The following is a 23,601-nucleotide window of genomic DNA, read 5'->3' as shown; positions in this document are numbered from 1 at the left end:
GTATGCAAATACACCGTCTTTTGGTAAATGGGATGAACAAGTCTGATAAATCCTCAAAAGGACTAAGTGAGGCTAGGTCAGGAGGTGCATGTAAAACAATTAACAGTGCTGTGCAAATGCATATTTTGATCATTAACAAAATGATAGTGTACATATGTCTCTCTTTTTGGTAGCAATTTTCGGTCATCATTAATATATAGATGGTGCAAAATCTCAATATGGTCAGCTACCCCTATATTTAGCTGCTAAGCAGTCATATTCAGATTAACCTTTGATAATTATAAGGTTAAATACTTCCTTTTAACCTGGATGAATGCTCAGGATGAGGTAATTGGGACCAAAATATCTTAGATGAATGTTCAGGATACTCTGAATGGAGCAGCATGTTAGATTGTCAGGAATCTGGATTTTGTGGACTACCTGCAAGGTGGTATTCCACAAAAATTAAGCTATAAACTAGCCTTGTATATTAAGGCTTGCATTAGCAAACATACCCAAAGGGAGATATATTAAGGCTTGCAAGAACACTAAATGGCTCAGCATTCAGCCAGGGTAGGGTCACTGGCATGATATGTGCTGTTATCTGGCACAAGGATTGTACTCTGTAGATCTTTGATGATGTCTCTGTTAGTATAGAAAGAACCATCACATTCAAGGCTTGAACTCTGATCCAAAGGTTTCCAGGATTGAGAGGGTGATTGCTATGCAGATTAGTATTTTTGTTCTTCCATGACATCCAAAGTTGTTTAACATCTTATCTGAAAGTAATCAATACATAAAAACATTTTTTTACTCAATGTTGAGTGGGTATTTAATTTCAAGGGAAAAATAATCAACACCTTACATCTACAACTACCATCAGAATATTTAGGTACAAAAGTTATGCCCATTTGGATTGATCAAAATATAAGCACCTACCAGTGTTATTAGATTTTTGTACATGCTAATATTAAGAAAACTCATTGTAAATATAGTTCTAATTTCTAAATCATGATGAGACCAAGATCTACTAAGAATCCTCCCTGCCAGCTTTCCTTGGTCCTTCTGCAAAAAGCTAATCAGCAGCATGTATCACATTTAGTCAACCATCAATATTTCAGCATAAGCTGTCTCATTATAGTAGCAGTGTTGCCTGCAGACACATGTTAATATTAAATTACAAGGTCCCCTGAGATGTAGACCATTAAATTTGAGCCAACAAAGCATGATCTCAAAATGATGTGATGATGAAACTCTTAGCCACCAACCAGTTATTTCTTGTTTTTTGATTGGCATATTGATCTACCATGTCATAGTTTGAAGGATTGGTGATGTCAAGAGAGAGAGAAGCCTGCTGAGAATTGGCCTATAACATCTCTAATCATTTGTCATTGCAGATTAGAGAATAAATAACAACAGCAATTTTCCAAGCTAATTGTTGCATCAATCTTCTCAGCAATTGTATCCATTTAAAGCTGAAGGAACCTCCTGACATTTCTCTGTCAAGGAAAACAATGACAGACAGACTCTCCTAATTCAATTGTCAGAAACTCCACTGTCAAAGTGTTTGTTGAATGAGAGTCATAATGTGTTCTATCCTTCATGCTTAAAGGGTCGAAATAACAAGCAAAGCTGAATTGTGCCAGCAGAGCCCATCTTTGTTAGATTCTATTTCTGGTCTCAGATCATCTCTGCGTCTAATTCTACTCAGCATCTCCTCCAGAGTTGCTTGAGTTTCATGTTTTGGTTCCTCTGACTTGAGATTAGCATCAGAGATCCTGACATCAATCCAGCCATCGGCTGAAGAAGAAGTAGAAGGAGAGGACCAAGTGGGCTGCTGCATCGTTGCGAGTTCCCTGATACGATCGGATGGAGAAGAAACACGTGAATCTGGAGCTACTGATTCCATCAGGGAAGAATCTATAGAATTTGATGGAGATCTCGGCGACAACCATTGAGGTAATCCAAAGACACTCCGCGGCGAACTTTCTGTCGAACTGCATCGATTGCAAGCCGCAGCGGCATCGACGAGATCTTCCTCCGCTGCGATGAATGGATGCTGCAGCAACATCTCTGCAGTCCACCGCTTCAACGGGTCCTTGACGAAGCACCGGCTCAGGAAATCCTTCCCTTCCTCCGACAGCTTGCTCGGGATATCCGGCAGCTCGTCGCTGAATCCAATTCGGAACATCAGTCCCCACGCATCTCCGTCGTCCGACCCGCTCCATGCTGGCCTACCGGTCACCATCTCCGCCACCGCGCAACCGAACGACCAAATGTCTCCCGGGGCGCCGTACTCGCGCCGCGCCACCGACTCCGGCGACATGTAGAGCGGCGTGCCGCGCATGCTGCCACGGTCGGGCGCGTCGATCTCCTCCTCGATCCGCTTGGCGAGCCCCAAGTCCGCTATCTTGACGTCCGCGCCGCCGCTCTCCACCAGTATATTCTGAAGCTTGAGGTCGCAATGGACGTACCCTCCCGAGTGCACGCGATCCAGGGCGCGGAGGATCGAGCGCGCGTACCGCCGGACGGCAGGTTCCCGAAGCGCTCCGCCGGAGCGGCCGAGCACGTCGCGGAGGGTGCCCCCGGCGACGTACTCGAGGAAGAGGTTGTAGAACTGGGCGCCGGAGGCGGCGTCGGTGGTGACGTCATGGCCGAAGCAGCGGACGAGGTGAGGACAGCACCGGAGGTCGGACAGCACGGACTCCTCGTGGCGTAGAGAGTCGGACGTGGCGAGGGGGGCGGACTTCACCGCCATGACCAGCGGGCGGTTGTCCTCGGCGCGTCGGATGAAGGCGAGACGGACGGTGCCGAAGCTGCCACGGCCGAGGACGGCTCCGCTGCTCCACTCCATGCTCAGCAGCAACAACGAGCGAGGGAGAGGTGGAGAGAGGCTGGCGGGATTGCAACAGCGAGGAGAGATCGGTGGCACGTTTGGATCGAGGCCTATTTGTCTCGAGTTGGTATGGGGCGAGTGCGGTGTCAGGCAACGCTTCGTCTTAGAATGCTTCTGATCTAATCATTGGGCCGCGTCCTTTCAACGTGGCCGCATACCCAAATCTATATAGATTTCCGTGTTCGTTGAACGGAAGGTGGACGGAATCGTCCACTGTATCGAACTCGAGATTCTCCAGTAAATCCCGGAACCCGCCGCCACTATATATATATATATATATATATATATATATATATATATATAGTGACAATTGTAGAATTACAACATTTATTTAAGGTAAAGAAATAATTAATATTTTTTGGTAAGTGGTCAATAATGGCACATAGTTGGAGCATTTGCAGGGCTATATGAATTATATGTATAAAGAGGATGGAATGATATCGAGAATTTATTCTACTCTCTAGAATGTGTAATTTTAGATTTATAATATTAATTTAATATATAAAATAAAAAAAAAATCATATTTTTGGTAAATGGCCAACTAAACTAGTTGACACCTACAAACTAGTCAACATGAAAATTTGACGTACTAAAGTCTTTAAAAATCTCAAAAAGAAACTCAATTTTATGATTTTGTTAGATATGCTATTTTATAATTTTTTTGTCAATTAAATGGATTAGCACCTTAAAAAAAATCAGATTTGTTCTATGGTTTGCAACTTCAAATTTTGAGACATTTAAATCTCAAAATAAGGGTTTTTCTTTTATTTTTTAATAAAGAAATATTCTTGAATATTATTTCTAATAAAATGGTCAGTAAATCGAATTAATAAGCAATGGAATTTTTTATTTAGTATTAATTAGATAATAATCACAAACTGAAAATAAAATGTTTATCGATACAAGAATCATTTTCACTACATTAAAAAAAAAAAGCATTCACTTTGATTCCTTGTGCACATAAAGGAAAAGAACCACGGAAACTAAAAAGAAAAAAAATGCTAAATATTAACGTCTCACAAACCCAAAATGTCACACAAGGTTTTGTGAGTGGCTGGTGATGCTACTACAAAACGCAATACGTTGATTGTTTAATCATACTGATGAGAGTAATAATGACGATAAGACTCGGTCTGACGTCAACTGTCCCAGATGACGTCTCGCGCCTCGGTTGACCTGATATCATCTGGTCAAACAGATCGAAACGTCGACCGAGGCACATTAACATCCTACTCATGCTTGGTCATTCACGCCACACCAACATCACTGTCAGACATTATCGGGAGTACGATCCTGCTCCTTGCAAGCAGGCACATCAGGCAACAATAACCTTCACTATAAAAACCCTCGCATTTCGAGGAATAGGGGAGGAGGTAAGAAAAACTCCCTAAGACAATCTACTGACTTGACCATCGGAGGGGTCGGGTCAAGCCCCCCGACCCAACCTATATGCAGGTGTGAAGACGGAGCACCTCCCATCACGCGTCCAGGCGAGGAGTCCCTCCTCGGTGAAAACAGCGGCTGTCCCATCCCGATCGGACCACCTCAGTAATCTCAAGGGTCGTCCCCGGAAGATTCCCAATCATTAGGATCCGAACCCAGTCGCGTCGGCCCCGAGGCCATGACTTAAGGTTGTTTACACTAACATATACAATGACCATACATTATCGAGTTGGAGTCGAATCTAAGTTACACAAGAACCTAAATGACAGGATGAACTCACTCAGGCATTGTAAGCTGCCCAAACTAATCAGCAAGTTTTCCTTCATATTGCTACAGTGGAGAGTTAAATCTACACGTGAAACTGAGACAGATGATGACAATGCTTGTTCATGGTGATAGAATAAAATAATGTGTTGATGGTGAAATGCACAACTTATTGATTTGTAGTTGAAGATTGGGTTGAGTAATCTTGACAAGAAGATCGACAACAGGCCAAGCATGTGGTGCATGCGGCATATAATTATTGAGAGAGACAAAGAAAAAGGAAAGATTAGTCAACAAATAATGAAGGCTCATAATCCTTTATTGGATTCATAAATACTCTATTTAGACATTCGAATCGATTAGTACATTATTACTTCACATGTAATAAGTTTTGAACAAAATATTCAAATGCAATTTTAGTTGTTTGAGGAGATTAATGATATTTGCTTGGATTAAGAAACCACAGACTTCGATGAGAAATCATATATATGACATGTTGAGTTTGCCTTCATCTAACCAATATGAACTTTGGATGGGTCTCCGTTGGCTGTTTTCGATCCACCTAAAAAGGTTGGTATGAGCCACCAACTACCTTTTTTTGCCTGCATCTTAGCATTCGTACGTCAGATTGCAATAATGGCTTCCGCTGCCACATTCTTGTCTTGGATCGTCGCATGTCAAAACATCTCTCTAGCATGAGAGAGAAAGAGAGAGAGAGAGAGCATGTTTTAGGTGTGTGGATTTTTTTTAATATACAAAAAGATAAATGACGGTGACAAAATTCGAATATAGAATTTTATGATAAATTATTAATTTTTTTATTAATTAAATTTATTATACTGTTAAAAATACATCGAATGAGGCTTCGAATTATTAATATTTAATAAATAGATTAAGTGAGAAATTTATGATTTGTAATTACAAGTTATTCGATAGATATTTTTATTTTAGAAATTAAAATAATTATATAATATATAAATTAGTATTAAAACATAAAGAAGATAGTAAAGTGAAACCTAATTGGATTGGTCGATTTAGTATATTAGTGAATTTATCAGTGAATCTCGGATAAGAGTTCCTCTGATATCATTAAATACTTAAGCTCAAGCTAATAATATATCATTATTAATTTTTAAGATATTATACGAGTGTTTAAAATCAACATTTGTTGGCATCTAAACTCATTTAATCAACACTTATTTGTTTGTCTACAGAGAAATTTCTTATACTAAATCAATATATGTAGTTGCAATAGCTAATCTTTAGTGGAAGATTTCCCAAATTATTCTCTCCCTTTTTTATTTATTATATATTAACTTAATGGTGAGAGAGATTTCATTAATCATGATATCATCATCATCATCATCATAGGGTTGATCATGATATCACCGGTATGACGACAACTGTTGCTTCGCGCTCAAGTCGCACAGGTCCCCCGACATCCAACCGCTACTACGGAAACGGTTGATGGTGGGCAACATCAGCGTTCCTTCTCTTCTCGCCCAACGCTTATGGCGTGCTTTACGTCGAGCAGGTTGGGGGCGTGCGAGATGTTGTCGGCAGCTCAAGGCATCATGTATTAAACATGTAGTATAGAGATTGTTTTGTGCTTGCAGGCGAAGCAGGTAGGACGCAGGTAGGATGCAGGTGGAAGACGAAGACGACGACAACTCATCATTCAGCTCTTTTGCCTAAAACACGACATTGCTCCTTATCTCCGCCATCCCCTCTCCTCTTCCTCCGACCTCTTATTCTCCATCGTGACTCTCGTCACCCTCACCTTCCCTCCCCTCTTCTTTTCTTGTTTGTGTTGACGTCCATGAGGACTTGCTATTGTTAGCTGACGACCTCGACATCACCCAGCGGTGACGGTCGCCCGACCCCTCCACCTCACCCTCATCGCGGTCCTTGCATGCGTGCCCTAGTCATCATCCTTGCCCGTGTGCCCTTGTCGCTGTCCTCGCCCACACGCCGTCGCCCTCATCGTTGTTCTTGTGAGTCCGATGCAAGTTCTCGTGGCTACTATCATCAATGGCATGTCGACGCTGGCGACGGAGAAGCCGGCTTCAGCTTTAGGGTCACCAACCCTCGCCGGTGCCATGTCGTTGAGTGCAACGAACCGCGAGTTTCATCTTTCTTCGACAAAGATTTGGTTCTAATTTGACGCTGTCTGCTGTCACAGTTGGGCGTCGTTTGGGTTGCAAACCGTGCGCGGGTGCGGCAATTGGTCGAGCACGTCGTCGACTGGTGTGCTCAAATCAACCAGACATTGTGGCATTTATGGGGTTTTCGAGCTAATATTGATGATATCAATACTGATCATTGTGGCATTTATGGGGTTTTCGAGCTAACATTGTGGCATTTAAGTCATACATGTCCTGATGATATCAATACTGATCATACCAACAATATAATAATATTGATTATAATCTTAATATGAAGTTACTAATAATGATGAATATACTAACTATATAAATTGATTTCATATTATCCTTCAATTTCAATTAACAAAAATGATTTTTTCTTACCAAAAATACTTATCCATTGTTCATTAAAAAACTCTCTTGAGAGATTACCAAAGATGTTTCACTAAAAATATTTTTATTATTACTTTGATTTACATTCCTTGCTCTAATAACATGATATATAAATACTATACTGATTTGTCTGACTATCGAGATTAGTATTAATTCTAGATTTATTATTGTTTTGATTTATTATATTCCTTGCTCTAACAACGCAAATACCATACTGATTTGTTTGGTTATCGAGATTGGTATTAATTTTAGATTTAAATCCTTAAGTAAAGCTTTATTGGGGTTGCTAATATTATGACTAATAAATTAGTCTTAGTGCTCCATAGATCCAAATTTGAAGACTTATGATTCAACCAATGAGCTATGCTAATCCTTGAAGAAGGCCCAATAATAATGTAATCAAGGATGGGAAGACACTTTGAGGCTTCACACCCAATCCTCAAATAGTTTAGTATCTTATCACAACACTATTACCTATAGCTTGTCATGTTACCATGACCTATGATCAAAGAATGACAACAACTCAAACTTTTTTTTAGCTCATGTTCACTCCATTATTTTCACTTTTACCATATCTTTGTCTATCAAGTCAAACACAAATATATTATATCAATAAAAATAAAGACCCTTTCACTCCTTAATAACATACGTATACAAGAGATCATGTCGGGAACCTATTCTGGATATCATCTTTGTCTAAAAGAAGCTTCAAAATAGCACTCCATCATGAGCTAAGAACATAAGACATGTTTGAGATTCCATAAGTGGTATATAGGGAAGAAGATCATCTTGTAAACCTCAATAAAATTAAGCTCATGATAAAATAGTTGTCCATCGTATTAATTTGATACTTAGTTATTAGGAGAAATTAGGTATGATTGTTAAAACATATTTGATAGGGGATACACTATATGCCCATTTGAAGACTACTACTACTTTATTATTAGTCCAACGATAATATAATATCATGTTATTATAGTCAGCACATTAACTCGGTCACTATTCATGTCCTAAAAAGAAGTATCCAACAATCCTACACAACCACCATGAATTAACCTAAAGACCATTATAAGAGATCTTGGTTAGGCAATTTTAGGAGAGATTACCCTATTAATATGGGCACCAACTTATGCATAGAAAAGAGTTTTATTGGATATATGCCCCCCGATATAGTTTTGTAAGTCTCCCAATCAAATTCGATTATTTTAAGACACTGAAGCTTGCGATTTCTGATTTGAAATAGATTGACTCTGAAATCTCGAACAAGATCAGAAGAATAGGAGACCGGGAATCGTAGAAAAGATTGTACAGTAACATTCCTGGCTTGCATGAAGATAAGTTCGAGAGAGAGAGAGAGAGAGAGAGGAAGAAAAGGTTACAGCTGCTTTCCGAGTCACATGAGATTCTATCCTTTGCTGCCACAGCGACGTCAAAGGCAAAGCAGCCAAAGAAGGCCAATTCTTGCGTCAGATAATAAAGCCCCACAGGATCGGTCCACGGCAAAAGACGATGCAGGATATAAAGGAACCCTTCTTTTCTTCACCTTCGCTGTCATCCTTCTTCTTGGCTTCTTTTGCCATGGAATTCGTACGTTGTTGCTGACCTCAGTGTTCTTCAGAACTGTAGTGATCAGACATGCATGCTTACTACTTATGTTTGAGCTGAGCATGGGAAACGATGTCTGTCAGCAGCATGACACGTTACCATGCGTTCTTTCTTCTTCACCATTACCCACTTGTTGTTCATGGATGATGCAGCTTCTTCGCAATTCCATCCACTTCAAAGGGATCGATGGAGGGCGGTAGAGATGATGTCCGACATAAACCAAATCCACCATCACTTGCTTCACCCCGTTAGCATCAATACAAGATTCGAGACGATCTATGTATCATAGTCATGATTAGAAATCCAGTCAATACATCGAACATGTCATGACATGGCGTGCACAATAGGAGGAAAAGGAGGAGCGTGGAGGAAGAAGAAAGAAGAGGAGGGGCCACACTCCACTATCCCATTCCATGCAAGTGGGAGTGAAGAGGAGAAAGAAAGGAAGACAGGAGAAATCAAAGATCCCAAAAGCTCTCTTCTCTTCTCGTGGATCACCAAAAGTGACGGAATATTCTCACCGACCTTATCCTCCTCCTCCTCCTCCCGCAGCGACATCTTCTGAGCTCAGCATTGATCCGAAGCCTTCATCTTATCTGCTTCCAAATCGTCTCTTTCATGCGCCCTTCTCTTTGCTCTATAAATCTGCGCCATGCTTCCCCTCCGTGTCGCCACCACTGTTCACATCCTTGTGGCTCGCCATGGAGAAGCTGCCGGCGTCTCAAGTAGCAAAGGGGGCGTTCCTTCTCGCTCTCCTCCTCTTCACCCCTTTCATATCCTCATCCTTGAGGACCTCTTACCTGTACTTCCTTCTCAACATCCTCATCGTCGCTCTGGGACTCGAGGCCGGCTTCCTCACCGCCATCTCCAGGCCTCACGAGGAGAAGAAAGCGCAGAACTCCCTGGAGACTCCGGTCCCCGTGGAAGCCGCCGTCCATGACGCGGCTACTGATGCAACCAAGCTTGTCAGCCCGCAAGAACGGGTTACACAGGCGGCGAAGCCACCACGGAAGCCGGCGGTGCAGACGAGAGCGCAAACTTTGAAGCGCTGCCCGTCAAGGCCGAGCCTTTTCTTCATCGGTGGCACCGAGGGAGACAGCTTCGTCAAAGAGGAGAAGGAAGAGAAGGTGGAGGAGGCCGGGGAGCTGAGCAAGCAGGAGTTGTTTGCCAAGGCGGAGGCTTTCATCGGCAACTTCTACAAGCAGCTGAGGATGCAGAGGGAGGAGTCGTGGAAGAAGATTCATGGGTTCTATCACAGGGCTTTCTAGGTTTCACATGATGCCTACTTCCATGTTGAGCATGGCACAGTGGTTGAGAGAGAGAAGTACCGAGCATATTTTCTTTGGTACATCTCATTCTTTGACGTATGTTGCCTCGAATGATACTGAGCTGCGGCCAGTATGGTGTATTTACTGCATCTTATTGTCAGCATCAATAATAGATCAAGCCAGACAAGTAACAATAATAATAATAAATGATTTGTGCATGTCTTCCATAACATGAAGTATTGGAAACATAACATGCAACACCATGCAAGGGAATCAAAGTTCTGTCGTATTGACAAGAAGGGAAGTAACATGCCAAGAACTGCGAAGTGCTAACTTTTATATTCAACTTAGATGCCATCATAATGTATGTTTAGGGATAATTTCTGCTGTATTGTCACAGTTTTATCCAACAAGATGGAGACAAAGCTTGCTAATACACAAACCAGTTCTCCCCGATGTTCAAAGGAACCCTACTCTTGCGTGACACCGGGTAAACTCACACAGAATTCTTCATGAGGATAGAAACTATGCATCCCAGGATTGCACCTGCACAGACCTGCATGAGAAATTTGCACTTGATTAGAGTTGCCAATTGCTAACATAATAACTACACTAAAAACAGAAGCCTTTCTGCAAAATAATACTTGGTCTTGAGGACTAGTTTTGACTCTAACAACTGCAGTTATAATAGTCTAATGTTTCGGTGAGGGTTACAATGCCTTAAAAACCATGATATAGTGTATGATAATTGCGCTAAACTATTTGTTAGTTGAATGCAATGAGCTCTTCTGTATAATATGCAGCCTATTGACTTTGCTCTTAAGACCAGCAATGAAAAAGGGCATGAGATATCATTGTTTCTTTACTGCTTCTAATTAGTTATAATAAGCCAAGGTAATTGATACACCTAGAATAACGTAGATAGAAAAAACAGATAAATTAGGATAAATTTAATGAGGTAGTTCATTAACAAATCAGAGTTCACAACATACTGAAGTCCTTGTCCTGAAAAAACGAATGCACATCTGGAGTTTCTTATCGTTCACCTCAGCAGACAAATGTAGACTGAGATGCAGCATCAGAAATATTGATTATGAAAATTTGCCAAGACCATGAATTGCATCTGCAGCCTACCTGAAGTGGTGTGTGTCCAAGGAGTTCTCGTAAAGGCCTAGAATTAGACACAGGATGCTCTGGTGGTAGCTCACATACTATATGATTCAACAACTGCAACGATGACCATGAAACGAGAAGTTATAGAAGATCTAATATGTTTATCATTTTAAATAACAGCCATATCTAAAAATGAAAGCCACAAAATACCATATCCAAGTACACAAGAATCCAAGTTTTGGTAGCAAGAAATTATGTCTTAGGATGAGATACAAAAATTAAACCATGCACATAGATGAAAGGCACCATTAATCATAATTCCAGCAGAGAATCCTTTTTTCTCCCTGATTCCCCTCTCCTCCTCCCCAAACCATGCTCAAACACAAGAAAAAAGGAGGTCAAAAAGTAAAAAAAAAAAGAGGAAACAGTAATCTTTTCTACATTTGCTAGAATCAGCGGGAAATGAAACCTTCAGAAATACTCGATAGCAGTTAGAATATAAATCATAATAAAGATGATCTTCAAAAAACTAGAAGCAAGTTGATGCCACTTCAATAAAAATTATATTTCAAATATGGTTCTGATTACTACTTTGAGGATCATAAAATAAGACATGGAGAAGTGGCACAACAAGCTACGAAGAAATGAGCAAGCTTAACAATTGACAAAAATATAAGATTCTTAGATTCATCTGGATTCTTCGTCATATGAAGCAAGTTGATACCACTTCAATAAAAATTATATTTCGAATATGGTTCTGATTACTACTTTGAGGATCATAAAATAGGACATGGAAAAGTGGCACAATAAACTACGAAGAAATGACAAAAATATAAGATTCTTCGTCATAATGAAGCATCCTATGGTTTCACGAAACCCACCAATAAATAGACACTCTCGGTCACTCTAAGATGCATATTACAAAGCATCCAGCTATTTCAGAACCACCCAAACATATGGAGGAGGCGTTTAATTACTTAAGAAACTTATATACTCAATGATGAAGATTTAGGCTGATTAATTAGCATGTTTCAAGCTTGAGAGCAATGGTTTGATATATCACAAATAGATTTGTCAAGCAAGACTCACTTACAAATTAATATAAAAAAAGATGGATATAAAACGATGAGACTAGTAAATTATCTCTCCTAAATCTTAACATAAACAAACCTAGCTGATTGTCTAATTATATCAAAAGCTACCTTTGATCAAATTTATTTTGTGACCATAAATTGTAAAGCAGATAAACAAAATGTTAATTTATAATGCAAAAATGCTTGTAGATAAGTAAATATATGAGGAAAAAGAAACAAGGAAAGAATTTCTAGCTTTGTGTCAGTGTTTCTTTAGTACATTAAAAAGTGAAAACAGTTGTTAATGTAAACTTGTATATGCCTTCTAATAGGTTCAACATCGACAAGGCGAAAACGGCCTGTTACTGGTAGAGGAAGAAAATGTTCCTCTAGGAGGAACGAATAGACAAAAGAGCCTATAAGAAACAACCACACCTTAATAATTTTGTAGTATCAGCAAAAAACCTCCAAAGAACTACTATAGTTGACAATCCAGATGGAAGCAAAGTTGCTGAAACCAATGATTAAGTCATATTGCTCATACATACATTAGCCAGCTTATTCTCCAAGAGTGCAGCATATAGACACTACTTCAGGGTCTATATCATCTTGATAATATCATAAACCACTCAAATTGGAGAAAAGAACATTCAACTATGGTTTAATTCATCAAACAAAATTAACATAACCAACAACCATCCGATACAAAAATCTTAACAGTGGAAATTGCAAAAACTAACCAATATCTTCGTTATCTAAGTCACAAAAAATTTGGTAATGAAAATGACATTCTTTCTGTAAGGTCAACCAGTTGCAGATTCAATCCCTATTAAAATTGGAAAGTCCCAAAAACTTAATGTTCGAAGTATTTTGGCATGCATCCCATAGAACTGATTCTACATAAAGATAAGATCAAAACATCAAGCTGTACTTTGAGATTTTACCTCAGCTTGCCGACCAGCATGCAGTCGGATTCCAGATGCATCATACATAACCTGAGAATATTTAGATTGAGATTAATATCTAATTATGAGTATATTTGATTTTAAAGACATCAAATGTGCACATGTAGTTTCTATGGCACTCTCAAGTTTAAGAGTTGCCAATATCATTGGCACATATAGACATGGGTGAAATGTGGCATGCCAGAAAATATTGACATGAACCCATGTCACAAAACAATAATTTTTTTTATGCTGGTATCAAAGAGAATGGAAAGTATGACTATCAATTATTGTAGCATCAAAAGAAGCTGCAGCTTGAGTTTAAAATAAACTCTATGAAATGTAAAGAAAAATCATATCATGATCTTAACATGGGGGTATGTTTTTGCTAAAATATGCAGTTACTTTAGTAGACATGAAGAACATTAAACTCTTTTTTTAGCATCTCGTACTGCACCAACTTCAAGTCACAAACCAAGTTAATGTCATTTGTCAGTGTCCCATTTAAGATCAAGAAATAACAATAAGATGAAGTCCACAAAGAAGTTCAAGACATATAGTTGTCAGTATACCATTTAAGATGAAAACATAACAATAGCATCAAAGTCCACAAAGAAGTTCAAGACATGTAGCCAAGCCGCCATGAAACATGATGTGTGTGATTACATAGTCATGCATCCATATTGGACATATTCATACACAAGGCAAAATTTTATGACTAGAATAGTATATATCATAATTTAGTTGGTACAGTTCGAGAACTATATATGAATCTCATAAGACAACAAAAAAATTATAAATAACTTGCTTAATCAAAAAGCTTGAGGGATTTAGATAATTCCTACTTACTATGGTTGCTAAAGTTACAGCAAGGGCAAATGAAGAACTGTGAAGCCCCTCTTGTAGGCCTATAGCCATGGCGAGAGCTGCCACCGTAGCTGAATGTGATGAAGGCATTCCACCTGAGCCAAGCAACCTCTTAGAATCCCATCTTTTCTCCTTGTACCTGCATGTCTAGGATGGACATATTGAAGGCTTACCACAGAATAACTATAACAACCATAATGCTCAAATAAAAGAGTTAGCAGAGATTCAAGAAACACAAATTTTTTTTTAAAAAAAAGTCATTTATCTGTGAAGCATGGGCATCAAATCAATCACGCATAACATCAGAATAAGAGGAATTGGGGAGCTTCCGTAGCGAAATCATTGTAAATATGCAAACTTTCGGATGGGGCGTGAACGAGGACGGACCAGGTGGTGAAGAGTTTGAGGAATTGGGCGATGGAGAAGGCGAGGAGCGCGGAGACGAGTGGGAGATTGGAGGAAAGGGACGGCGGAAGGGCGTCACCCGCCAACGCATTCGACGCCGCCACGTCCGCGGCGGTCAATACCTCGTCCATCTCTTCGTCTCCTCCTCCTCCTCCTCCTCCCTCTATGTGGCAGCTGACTCTGGTCGTGGGATCGATCGATGCCTCTTCCCTCGCTCCTCGTTGTCTTCTTCCCTTGTTTTCCTCTCGAGGGCCAGGCCATTCCCCTACAACTCAAACCCTTGGGCAACGATACAGATGTTGTGTTTGCTGTCCTAATCCCAACAGCTAAGTTTCTTGCTTACACAAGCTGTAATTCCTTGTATATTATATATTATATTATATATATATAATTAAATACAAAATTAAAGCAAATAGATATAGAAACTACAAACAATACCGAGAAGGGTCCGATAGAGCGTAGATTCCTTGATCAAAATCTTCGTGAAAATTGATGCAGTCAAGTTTAAGTGAAGTCTCCAGATGCACCATGCTGCTTGATATTGTAGTACGATTATTCTTTCCACAAATCTCCATCCGGTATTTGCTGCAATCTTCCATGTTATTATCTTAGAAAGAAACAATACCTCGTTGTTTCATGCCATTGTTCTGTGATCCATCAAAGTATCTTGAGCCAACTATGAAGAGATAACTCGTCATTTCGCATACATTCTACTATGAGATTTTGACCCACATTAACGTACAACAAGCATCTGAAATTAAAATACAAAAATGTATGGTGGATTAAAAAACTGTTTGCTCGTATGAAAAAAATATCTATAGTAATTGCTCAGAAATAAAATCACTTGGCAGTATACAATTCCTATACTTGTTCTATGTCAATTCCCTCTATATATAAGCCAAATATTACATCAGACAATACAAACTCTCTTTATATGCTATCATCGTGTATTGAAAGGAGGTTTCTCCTACTCTGTCATGGTGTAGATTCTGTACAAACCTGCATCTTCTTCTCTCTGACGATTAATTCTCAGATTTCATTTAGTACTATCAATGAAAAGATAACTGTCGCCTTTCTGCTAATAACCGCTGGTGAGGACACCTTTGTCCATTTGGAACTTTGCAGGTAATGTTCAATTTTCGGATGATCTGAAGGCATGATCCGATTGCACCATTGAACTTCAAGCACCGCCGTACGATTATCGAGCTGCTAACTGTGTTAGTATGAATTTAGGAGCTAGTAAATAATACAGCACCAGCATCAAATGGTCCAATTAGGCCCTCCTTCAGAATGCGCATGGCCGCACTGCGAGAAAACTTTCTAGCGAACAAGAAGCATGGTACAAAAATGACATTGCATTGACACCACTCCGTTCGATATTCTGTCTCATAGTATATATGATTAATGTTCTGCAAAATAATGGAGAACAATTTAGCTGTTAATCTGAAAAGAACATTTACTTATTAACAAAAAAGAAGACAGTTTTTTAAATACTAAATATAGGATGAGAAATTGAGATAGGCGGCAAAGAAAATTGCCACAAGATTTCAAGAAAAACATCCTAATAAATCAAGTTCAATACCATGTAACCAAGCTTGCAAAATGAACCATATTTACCGCATCAAAATACTTACTCACACAAAGGCATGCTTTTATCTCAACTTGTGATACCCAAATTTTAATGAGATATGAGATCTGAGGTAGTTCAATGAGAAGAAAAGATTTATGTAGTCGGCACTAGTAGCTGGGACAATACTGCTTGTTGTTGCTATAATATAAACCCTTGAGATGCTCTATTTTAAGAATATTCTGATACATACACTGTGCATGAGGTTCACTCAACAAAACGAAAAAGAACCATACCCTGTGCATGAGGTTCGCTCAAGGAAACAAAAAAGAACCACTGAACCCACTTCTCTAACAATAAACAAGAATGTAGCCTCATCCAACCTTTAATCTTCCACAGTCTACTGACAAATTGATAATACCAGTAGGTCAGTAACATGATATTACTGAACTTGACACTGTTTTTTATACTTTGTTAGGTCAGTAGCAAAAATATTGGTACTTTACCAACCCAGATGTACTACTACCAGAACAGAATTTGAAACCTTAGGTAAACCTCACTGAAAAAAGCAAAAAGAAAAAAGAAACACACACACACACACACACACATATCAACACTATTCACCTATTTTCCAACAGGAAGAGTTCTTTTCTTGAAGTAGCCTCCCAACACTCTGGCATGGCCATCACATGCTAAAAGTTGCATTCACTTTCTGTCAACAATCTGAAAAAGGGAGAAAGTCTTCACTCATTTGTCATTATCATTTTTCAGAATTATCGTAGGCTTTTACAGAATAACTTTAAGGTTTTTTATTTTTTTTATAGATTACTTTCACAGTTATCTGAACATTTCTCTCAACTGAAGTACAAATTTCCTCAAAATCACTTGTTTAACATCATAAATATCATCTAATAAGTTGACAAGTGTGAATCAAATAACATTTAAAGCTAAATCTTTGGCTGTGTTCTTGAAAACTCAGGATCAAATTGTTGACATTCATTTTCACTGTCATTGATAGTCAAGTTCTCCAAACCATTCCGCTAGCTATCTATCAAATTAGATCAGATAAATGGTTTTATGTGCTTGTTGACATGGTGTGTAGCACAGACATTGTATTCATGTCTCGATCCATTTATCAATTTCTCAACTTCTTCGTTAATCTGGCATGGTGCTTATCAGAACAATAGTGTGTCAGAATAAATATGCTGCAACTGATGGGTAAAGTAAGTCTCAATCAATTTAGGTTAGGTCAATATGTTTACATAACAGCTGACACTGGGTATGTTACAAAAATAAAACCCTTCATAAAGGTAATAAGTCAAGTTATTTCCATCCTGATCTCAATCCATTTACTCAAATTGGAGAGGTGAATAAGTGTAAATATCTGCATGTGTACAATTTTCCGAAATGGATCATATGTCTGTTGGATGAAATTTTAATTTGTAATTTAATTTAATCACCTAGACTAGAATTCTCACCACCATCATCTGTCTTAGAACTTATCTGATTCAGTTATTGTCAAAAGCTATTTGTTCCCACTCTTCCTTTTTTTAAATTAGTTTAAGGTCAACTCCTATCTTGTAGGTGTATGCTACCAAATCTCCAAGTACCTTCTTTCTTTTTCGTATAAACAACAAATAGGCTCAAAGCCCATCAACATTCATCAGAAAAATCAAAATGTTTTTCATACAGGATTCCCCATCCAAAAAATTAGCTAAGGCAAAGCTTTAGACAACACAGGGAAGGAAATCCTCATGTTTCTTTCTTTCCTGACATATGTTCCAGGCAATAGCCAGGATCAAGCAGCTCATTCTGTCTTAGATAAATGAGGATGTTCCATTCCCTTCCAACAAGTCCAAGCAAGTCTCAGAGTAAAGGAGGTCCAGGCAAGATGATGATCAGTTGTCTCAAAAGAGTGACAACATGATCATTATTTACAATGGATTACATCCACATACATACACATTATATCTGTACATATGTGTTACACATGTAAATGTGTAATTACTTCTATACATATAAAAAAGATGGATTATCAAAATAAAAATTTTCACATGAAAGAATATCAAAAGACAAAGATGCTAAAACCATCATAATTGCATAAAATATTCTTAAGGTATGCAGAAACATATGCACTGCACTCTGTTGATATGTAATATAAATGTTAGATAATATTCACCCTTATTTCTGTAATATGCTGTAGGCTTGCATCAGCAAACTCAAACTTCTTTGGATGCCAATTATTTTTTTCCTGTGCATCTATAGATTGGTTCCATGAAGTATATGTTAAAGTTCTTCTCTCCAGTTCATCTTCAAGCTGATTCATCTATAAAAAGAAAAACTTTAACATTAAAAAAACCTTTTATTAAGCTTTCTGAGTAGACATGACGTCTAATTCTGCATAAAATATTGCATGCCAATTATGCAGTGAAGATTTACATGCACTATGCAGATGATAAATGCAGAATTGCGCTAGCCAAACAAAATTAGAAAAGTATATTTCGTCTTACAGAGAGTAATGTTTGCATATAGTGTTCATCTGGAATACAGTTGTGTTCCTTCTGAGCGGCTTCTTTCTGCACATACATTAAACAGAAGTTCATTCTGAAAGGAGGTCTCTTAAGGTAAAATTTCAGTATATGCTTCTGTGGAGAAATACATCAACCACACAATTTCAGTTTCACAGATGAGCAACTCTTGACTCAAACTAAGGAAAGTAAATCATGCATATAAATTGATATGCTAGGAATTCCTCTTAGCCAAACCTGTACTATGCTAATCAGCATAATTAGAAAGCCATAGTTCAATGAAAATAACATTATTTAGGTAAATGGCGTTTTCCTAACACAAAATTTGTCATTAGTGGGACTTTTCCCAACACATGGACTGTTATATAGCTTCATCATTTCTACCTTACAAAGTCAAGTTGTATCGACTCTTAAAGAACATAGTTTGAGATATCTCATACTTCAAAGAGTTTAAATCAGTTAATCTCAGTTATTGAAGGTGGAAAATCAATGAGATTAACAAGACACCTTTTACGAGCTCTCATCCACTAATAAATGAACAACTTATGTATCAGACACTATGACTTTGTTTGTCCCACAGATATCTCATACTCTGCTCCCTGTAGGAGACTATGTACCCAAACTAGGGAACAGATTTTTATTTTTATTTTTGAAGGGAACAGCTCATATCTGTGCTCTGATTTAAAGTAATTTTTTGGCATTCCAATCTCGTAGTTTATCAATGATCTTCATTAATGACAACTTTAGTGTCTTTAGAAGATCGGATCTCTTTTTTGCTAAAAAATAGCATTTGCAAGTTGCGCTCGAAAGTGCAATGTTTGAGATCCCTACTAAAAGGTTTGTTTATTTACTTGGAAAATCAAACCCAATACTCTCCTCCCATGATCCTTGTGCTTGTGCAGTAGGCATAAACTAGGTTAATCCACCAACCTACACGAAACGATTTCTTGAATTTTTCAAAGCTATGGCACATATGCAGACTTGAATTATCAGGTAGAGGTAGAAAACTAGAATGCACACCTGAGGAAGGTATTAGTTATACTGAAGTACATGAATTTAAAAATATAATACTCACCCATTTCTTTTTAAGAATATTTCATGTAAATCTCTACCTCTCTCTTATTATGATCAGCACTCAGCATATCATGGTAAGCACATGTGTTGCCAGTTTCACATATTTGCTTTTAAGTACAGAAATGACAAAATTTCTTACCCTCCCAAAATTACAAATTTTTTGCTTGAATAACACTCAGAATGATTGCAGTGCATGAAACCATCAACTTATCTCCCCTCATCAAGAAAGCAAATATGATTCACTTAACCTTAAAAGCTAGTGGGAAGCAAAACACCAGCTAAATTATGTAGCTACATTTGACAAGCAAATATTATAAATGTATCTCAAGAGGCCATCAATCAATTATAGGGTAACAAAATGGTCAACTCACATGATTCTGTTTTCCACCAAGCACTGGTTCTATTCGCCTCTGCAAAAAGGTAAATACAATAGTCCATGATTCTGTAAAAATTTCCATGATGAACTGAATGAAACAATTAATTTCTGGATCATAAAAAAATTTCATTTGAAATGACTAAGGACAACACATCTAGATATGATGAATATTTTGACTTCCTCATAATCTTGAGGCCACAAACACAGTTGTTCTGGCAACAAAATACAAACATGAAGCAATATCAGGTTAAGACAAATTATGATGACATTGTTGCCAAAGCATTTCTTCTTTGAGAGTACTGAGATATTATTACTATGATCACTTTAGTGCATTTTCAACTACCAGCATCTAACATAAGATGGCAGATACTGGAAAATGTTTAGAAGTATTTCTTCTCAGTTCTCATCATGAAACATCCAAAATTGCTAGCAGTAATTAGATACAGAATTTAAGTTATGATCATGGATTCCTGACACGAAAGATAGTATAATGTCTTAATTGTGCTCAAACATAATATGTTGTCCTACCAATATAAACTTGGTCAGAGAATAGCAACTATATGATCTGAATACCTTCTTAGCTGCTTTATTCATTCATTGCTGACATATAACAGCAGCTACTGACTGCCCTAACTGCAGACTGTAAATTCTAATATAATATTTCGGTATGGATTTTTAAGCAAGCTGAAACTTGATAAATGAAAATTTTTCTTCTGCGGGTTTTGCTCAAGATAAAAATTCAGGATAGTAGATTTAGCTTATTTCTATTTAAGCTTAAAATTTTCTTGTATCAAAAACTATCTGACTACAAGGAAGGTGATTATACACACACACACACACACACATATATGTATGTATGCATGAATATGTATGTATATGTGTGTGTGTATATACACACACATATACATATACATATACATATACATATACATATACATATATATATCAGAGAAATGAATAGGATCTAGAGTTATGGATACACAAATGATCTTGCATATAGCAAAACTAGAATTACACATATTGCACAACTTCACATAGACTAGGCTCAAATATGAAAGAGAATACATTACCAAAAATAGAAAACGAATAAAATTCAGAAGAAAAACTATGTACATGAATTCACTCCTTACCTTGCAGAATCTCCTGAATTCTGGAAACACAACAGTATCAGCCACCACAATCTGAGCATGCTTTCTTACCAAGATTGTCCACTGAATTGAAGTGTCAATGCAGTTAAAGAAACTATAGGAACTTAAATGCTAAACAAAAAGTTCATTTCTTATCTTCTAAATGTAAATGGAAAGAACTACTGATCTTTTCAAAAGAGATGCAAAGGTTTTAGCATGGTAACCTGGGATCCTTTTCTCCATCTGTCCTTGGGTATTGTAGGAAACATCTTAGGATTATAACGTCGTTCCCTTTTGTCAAGAAAGCTAGAAGAATGGCCACAGAGGAAGACCGTAAAAAAATGTTAAATCATGAAAAAAAAATGTACAAAAAAGAGCCCTTTGGCAGCCCACCTATCCACAAAACTCTTTGAAGAAGACATCACATAGTTATATATATGGCTGAAGTTGTAAAGAGGAACACAACTGCAATATAAAATTAATGAATCAGAAATCCAGCCTACAAAGACAAATGAAATACAGCACAAAAGTATAGAATAGTTTTTTGTCGTCTAGATATGTCTTGAAACATAATAGAGCACATGCAGATAATTTGAATGGCTGTCAAAGGAATATACAACAAAAAGTGCAGTAGAACCCCAAGCATGTTTATATGCCTTCTTTTTTCAAGTAAGTTTTTAGCCTTTTTTATGTTTCTAAAAAATCAACAACTCTTGCAACCAGTACTCTTGGGATCAAGTCATGTTTCTTAACATTTACAATTGGCATAAGATAATAGTCAATCAAAACCTAATATCTAATTGATACAAGATACTATAGGCATAGTTAGAAGTACTCAATTTATGATTTTAGGATAGCAAGTAATGGCATACAGAAAGTATCATCAAAATCACGAAAACTGTGTGTAATAAATCAACATCTATCTACAAAATTGAGTTTCTGTTCTAACTTCATATGGGTCATTGTTGTGGTTGTACCATCAAAATCTGATGCAACATTGAACCAAATTGGGTCTCTAAAACTACTTACACTAGTTGTTTTATGTTGAGTTTTCTCTTGTCCCTTATTTTTTGTATTTCAATGGACCCCCATTTTTTTTCTTTTTTTCTATATTTCATTAGAGATTTCTAGAAAAAAACATGATAGCAGGAGATCTCAAGAGCAAGTGAATATTGGTTTTGTTATCCTGCTAGTCTGCTTAAATACAAGTACAAAAAGTAGGAAGTAGGAATCTCTTAAATTTCAACAAAATATTTCTTAAAGAGTAAGTTGTTAGACCATGAACAACAAGGCCAGCTAGTTCCAGAATGTACTGGAAAAATAAATATGAATAATCACAGTGGGGAACAAAAAAAGCCTTCGGCAGAAACTTTTTGGTAAGTACATGTGCATGATTCTCAGATCAGAAATAAACATTTAAAAAGGAATTTATTTCATGCACGCGAACTTCATAAATACACTGAGGTCATACTCGGCGCTTCAAAACCGCAAAATCTATCAGCGACCATCCCTAGTCGCAATTCAAGAAACTCGCAGTACCTATCAGAGATTAAGGCGAACCGTCGGTTAGCCGGATCCTTGAGGGCCGCAGCGAAAAGCAAGCGCTCCGCTTCGATCATAGTTGCCTCACCCCACACCACCTGCGAACCCCAAACCTCTTCCCCATTGCATCAAAATTCTACACGAACTACCAAAAAGAGAAACAAGAATACAAAAGGGACTGCAAGACCTTTATGCTATCCTGAATCTGACGCCCGAAAAAGAACGGCGATCTCGTCGTCGTCCTATCGAATACAAACCCCGGCTCCGAGTGGACGTATATCGAGTATTTATCCTCCTCGGCATTCTACACAGCACGTCAAAAGCAAAATTTAAAGCGCACAAAAGAAAGAAACCGAGAAAAAAAAACAGATATTTGATGATGGCGATGCCTGAAAGAAGGCGTGCCAGAGGAAATCCAGCGGGAGATTGGAGCGAGCGAGGAAGAGGAAAGCGATCTTCGGGGTGCCGGAGAAGGGCACCTCCACGAGGGCGGCAGGGGACGGCGATCTCGAGCCGATGCCGATCAGCGCGAGCGTGCACGCCAGCACCGACAGCCACAGGATGAGCTGCAGGCCCAACCAGAGCGTCGGGGGAGAAGCTCTCTTCTTCATCGCCGTCATCCGGGCGACGAACACAACCACCAACTATTTCCTCTCCCCCTCCCCGCGTCGCCGCAAATGGATTTCGTCTCCGTGGACAAATATGTTACGGAAATGGTATTCTTCCACATGTAGCTGTTGCTACGTGCAATAAATACATCCGTAGACAAATATGTAACGGAAGCGCATCAAATCTCACGAATCAAGTCGGTTCGGGGAGTTGATCACAAACCACCACGTGTACATCTAGAAATAAGATCATTCCTATTTCTTTAAGATATCAATCCAGGATCACTTATCATATAATTTTTATAAATTAATCTTTACTAATTATAATTATCAAAAATGTAATTTATTTGTTAAAAAAATATATAATTGTATTCTAATAACAGAG

The 23,601-nt window shown here is 38.2% G+C and overlaps 4 protein-coding genes across 6 annotated transcripts; 1 reads left to right on the top strand and 3 right to left on the bottom strand.

Moving 5' to 3' along the window:
* Positions 1 to 1,585: 1,585 nt before the first annotated feature.
* LOC135622051 (mitogen-activated protein kinase kinase kinase 20-like) lies at positions 1,586 to 2,833 on the bottom strand. Its single transcript, XM_065123683.1, has one exon. The coding sequence runs from the start codon at positions 2,831 to 2,833 to the stop codon at positions 1,586 to 1,588; it is 1,248 nt and encodes a 415-aa protein (XP_064979755.1).
* A 6,220-nt stretch (positions 2,834 to 9,053) lies between these two features.
* On the top strand, positions 9,054 to 10,087 carry LOC135623472 (uncharacterized). The gene has a single exon (XM_065126484.1). The coding sequence runs from the start codon at positions 9,138 to 9,140 to the stop codon at positions 9,990 to 9,992; it is 855 nt and encodes a 284-aa protein (XP_064982556.1). The 5' UTR covers positions 9,054 to 9,137; the 3' UTR covers positions 9,993 to 10,087.
* A 210-nt stretch (positions 10,088 to 10,297) lies between these two features.
* On the bottom strand, positions 10,298 to 14,704 carry LOC103998646 (uncharacterized). Its single transcript, XM_009420173.3, has 5 exons — positions 14,377 to 14,704; positions 13,972 to 14,128; positions 13,123 to 13,173; positions 11,127 to 11,219; positions 10,298 to 10,548 (listed from the first exon to the last, which is right to left on the bottom strand). Exons 1-5 carry the CDS (start codon positions 14,523 to 14,525, stop codon positions 10,489 to 10,491), a joined length of 510 nt encoding a protein of 169 aa, XP_009418448.1. The 5' UTR covers positions 14,526 to 14,704; the 3' UTR covers positions 10,298 to 10,488.
* A 442-nt stretch (positions 14,705 to 15,146) lies between these two features.
* LOC135584690 (glycosyltransferase BC10-like) lies at positions 15,147 to 23,354 on the bottom strand. 3 transcript variants are annotated; one of them, XM_009420172.3, is made up of 11 exons: positions 22,998 to 23,351; positions 22,796 to 22,912; positions 22,606 to 22,706; positions 21,460 to 21,531; positions 21,291 to 21,372; positions 21,070 to 21,150; positions 19,935 to 19,973; positions 18,472 to 18,537; positions 18,141 to 18,287; positions 16,586 to 16,684; positions 15,667 to 15,803 (listed from the first exon to the last, which is right to left on the bottom strand). In XM_009420172.3, the coding sequence occupies exons 1-10, from the start codon at positions 23,226 to 23,228 to the stop codon at positions 16,667 to 16,669; spliced, it is 954 nt and encodes a 317-aa protein (XP_009418447.2). In that variant the 5' UTR covers positions 23,229 to 23,351; the 3' UTR covers positions 15,667 to 15,803; positions 16,586 to 16,666. The 3 variants fall into 3 exon arrangements, with proteins under 3 accessions (XP_064982554.1, XP_064982555.1, XP_009418447.2); XM_065126482.1 differs by lacking the exon at positions 16,586 to 16,684 and having other exon boundaries at positions 15,147 to 15,803; positions 22,998 to 23,350; XM_065126483.1 differs by lacking the exons at positions 16,586 to 16,684; positions 18,141 to 18,287 and having other exon boundaries at positions 15,147 to 15,803; positions 22,998 to 23,354.
* Positions 23,355 to 23,601: the final 247 nt, after the last annotated feature.

Source organism: Musa acuminata, chromosome BXJ2-9, assembly GCF_036884655.1.
Source record: "Musa acuminata AAA Group cultivar baxijiao chromosome BXJ2-9, Cavendish_Baxijiao_AAA, whole genome shotgun sequence".
NCBI lineage: Eukaryota > Viridiplantae > Streptophyta > Magnoliopsida > Zingiberales > Musaceae > Musa > Musa acuminata.
This window is presented reverse-complemented; position numbering and strand designations above follow the sequence as displayed.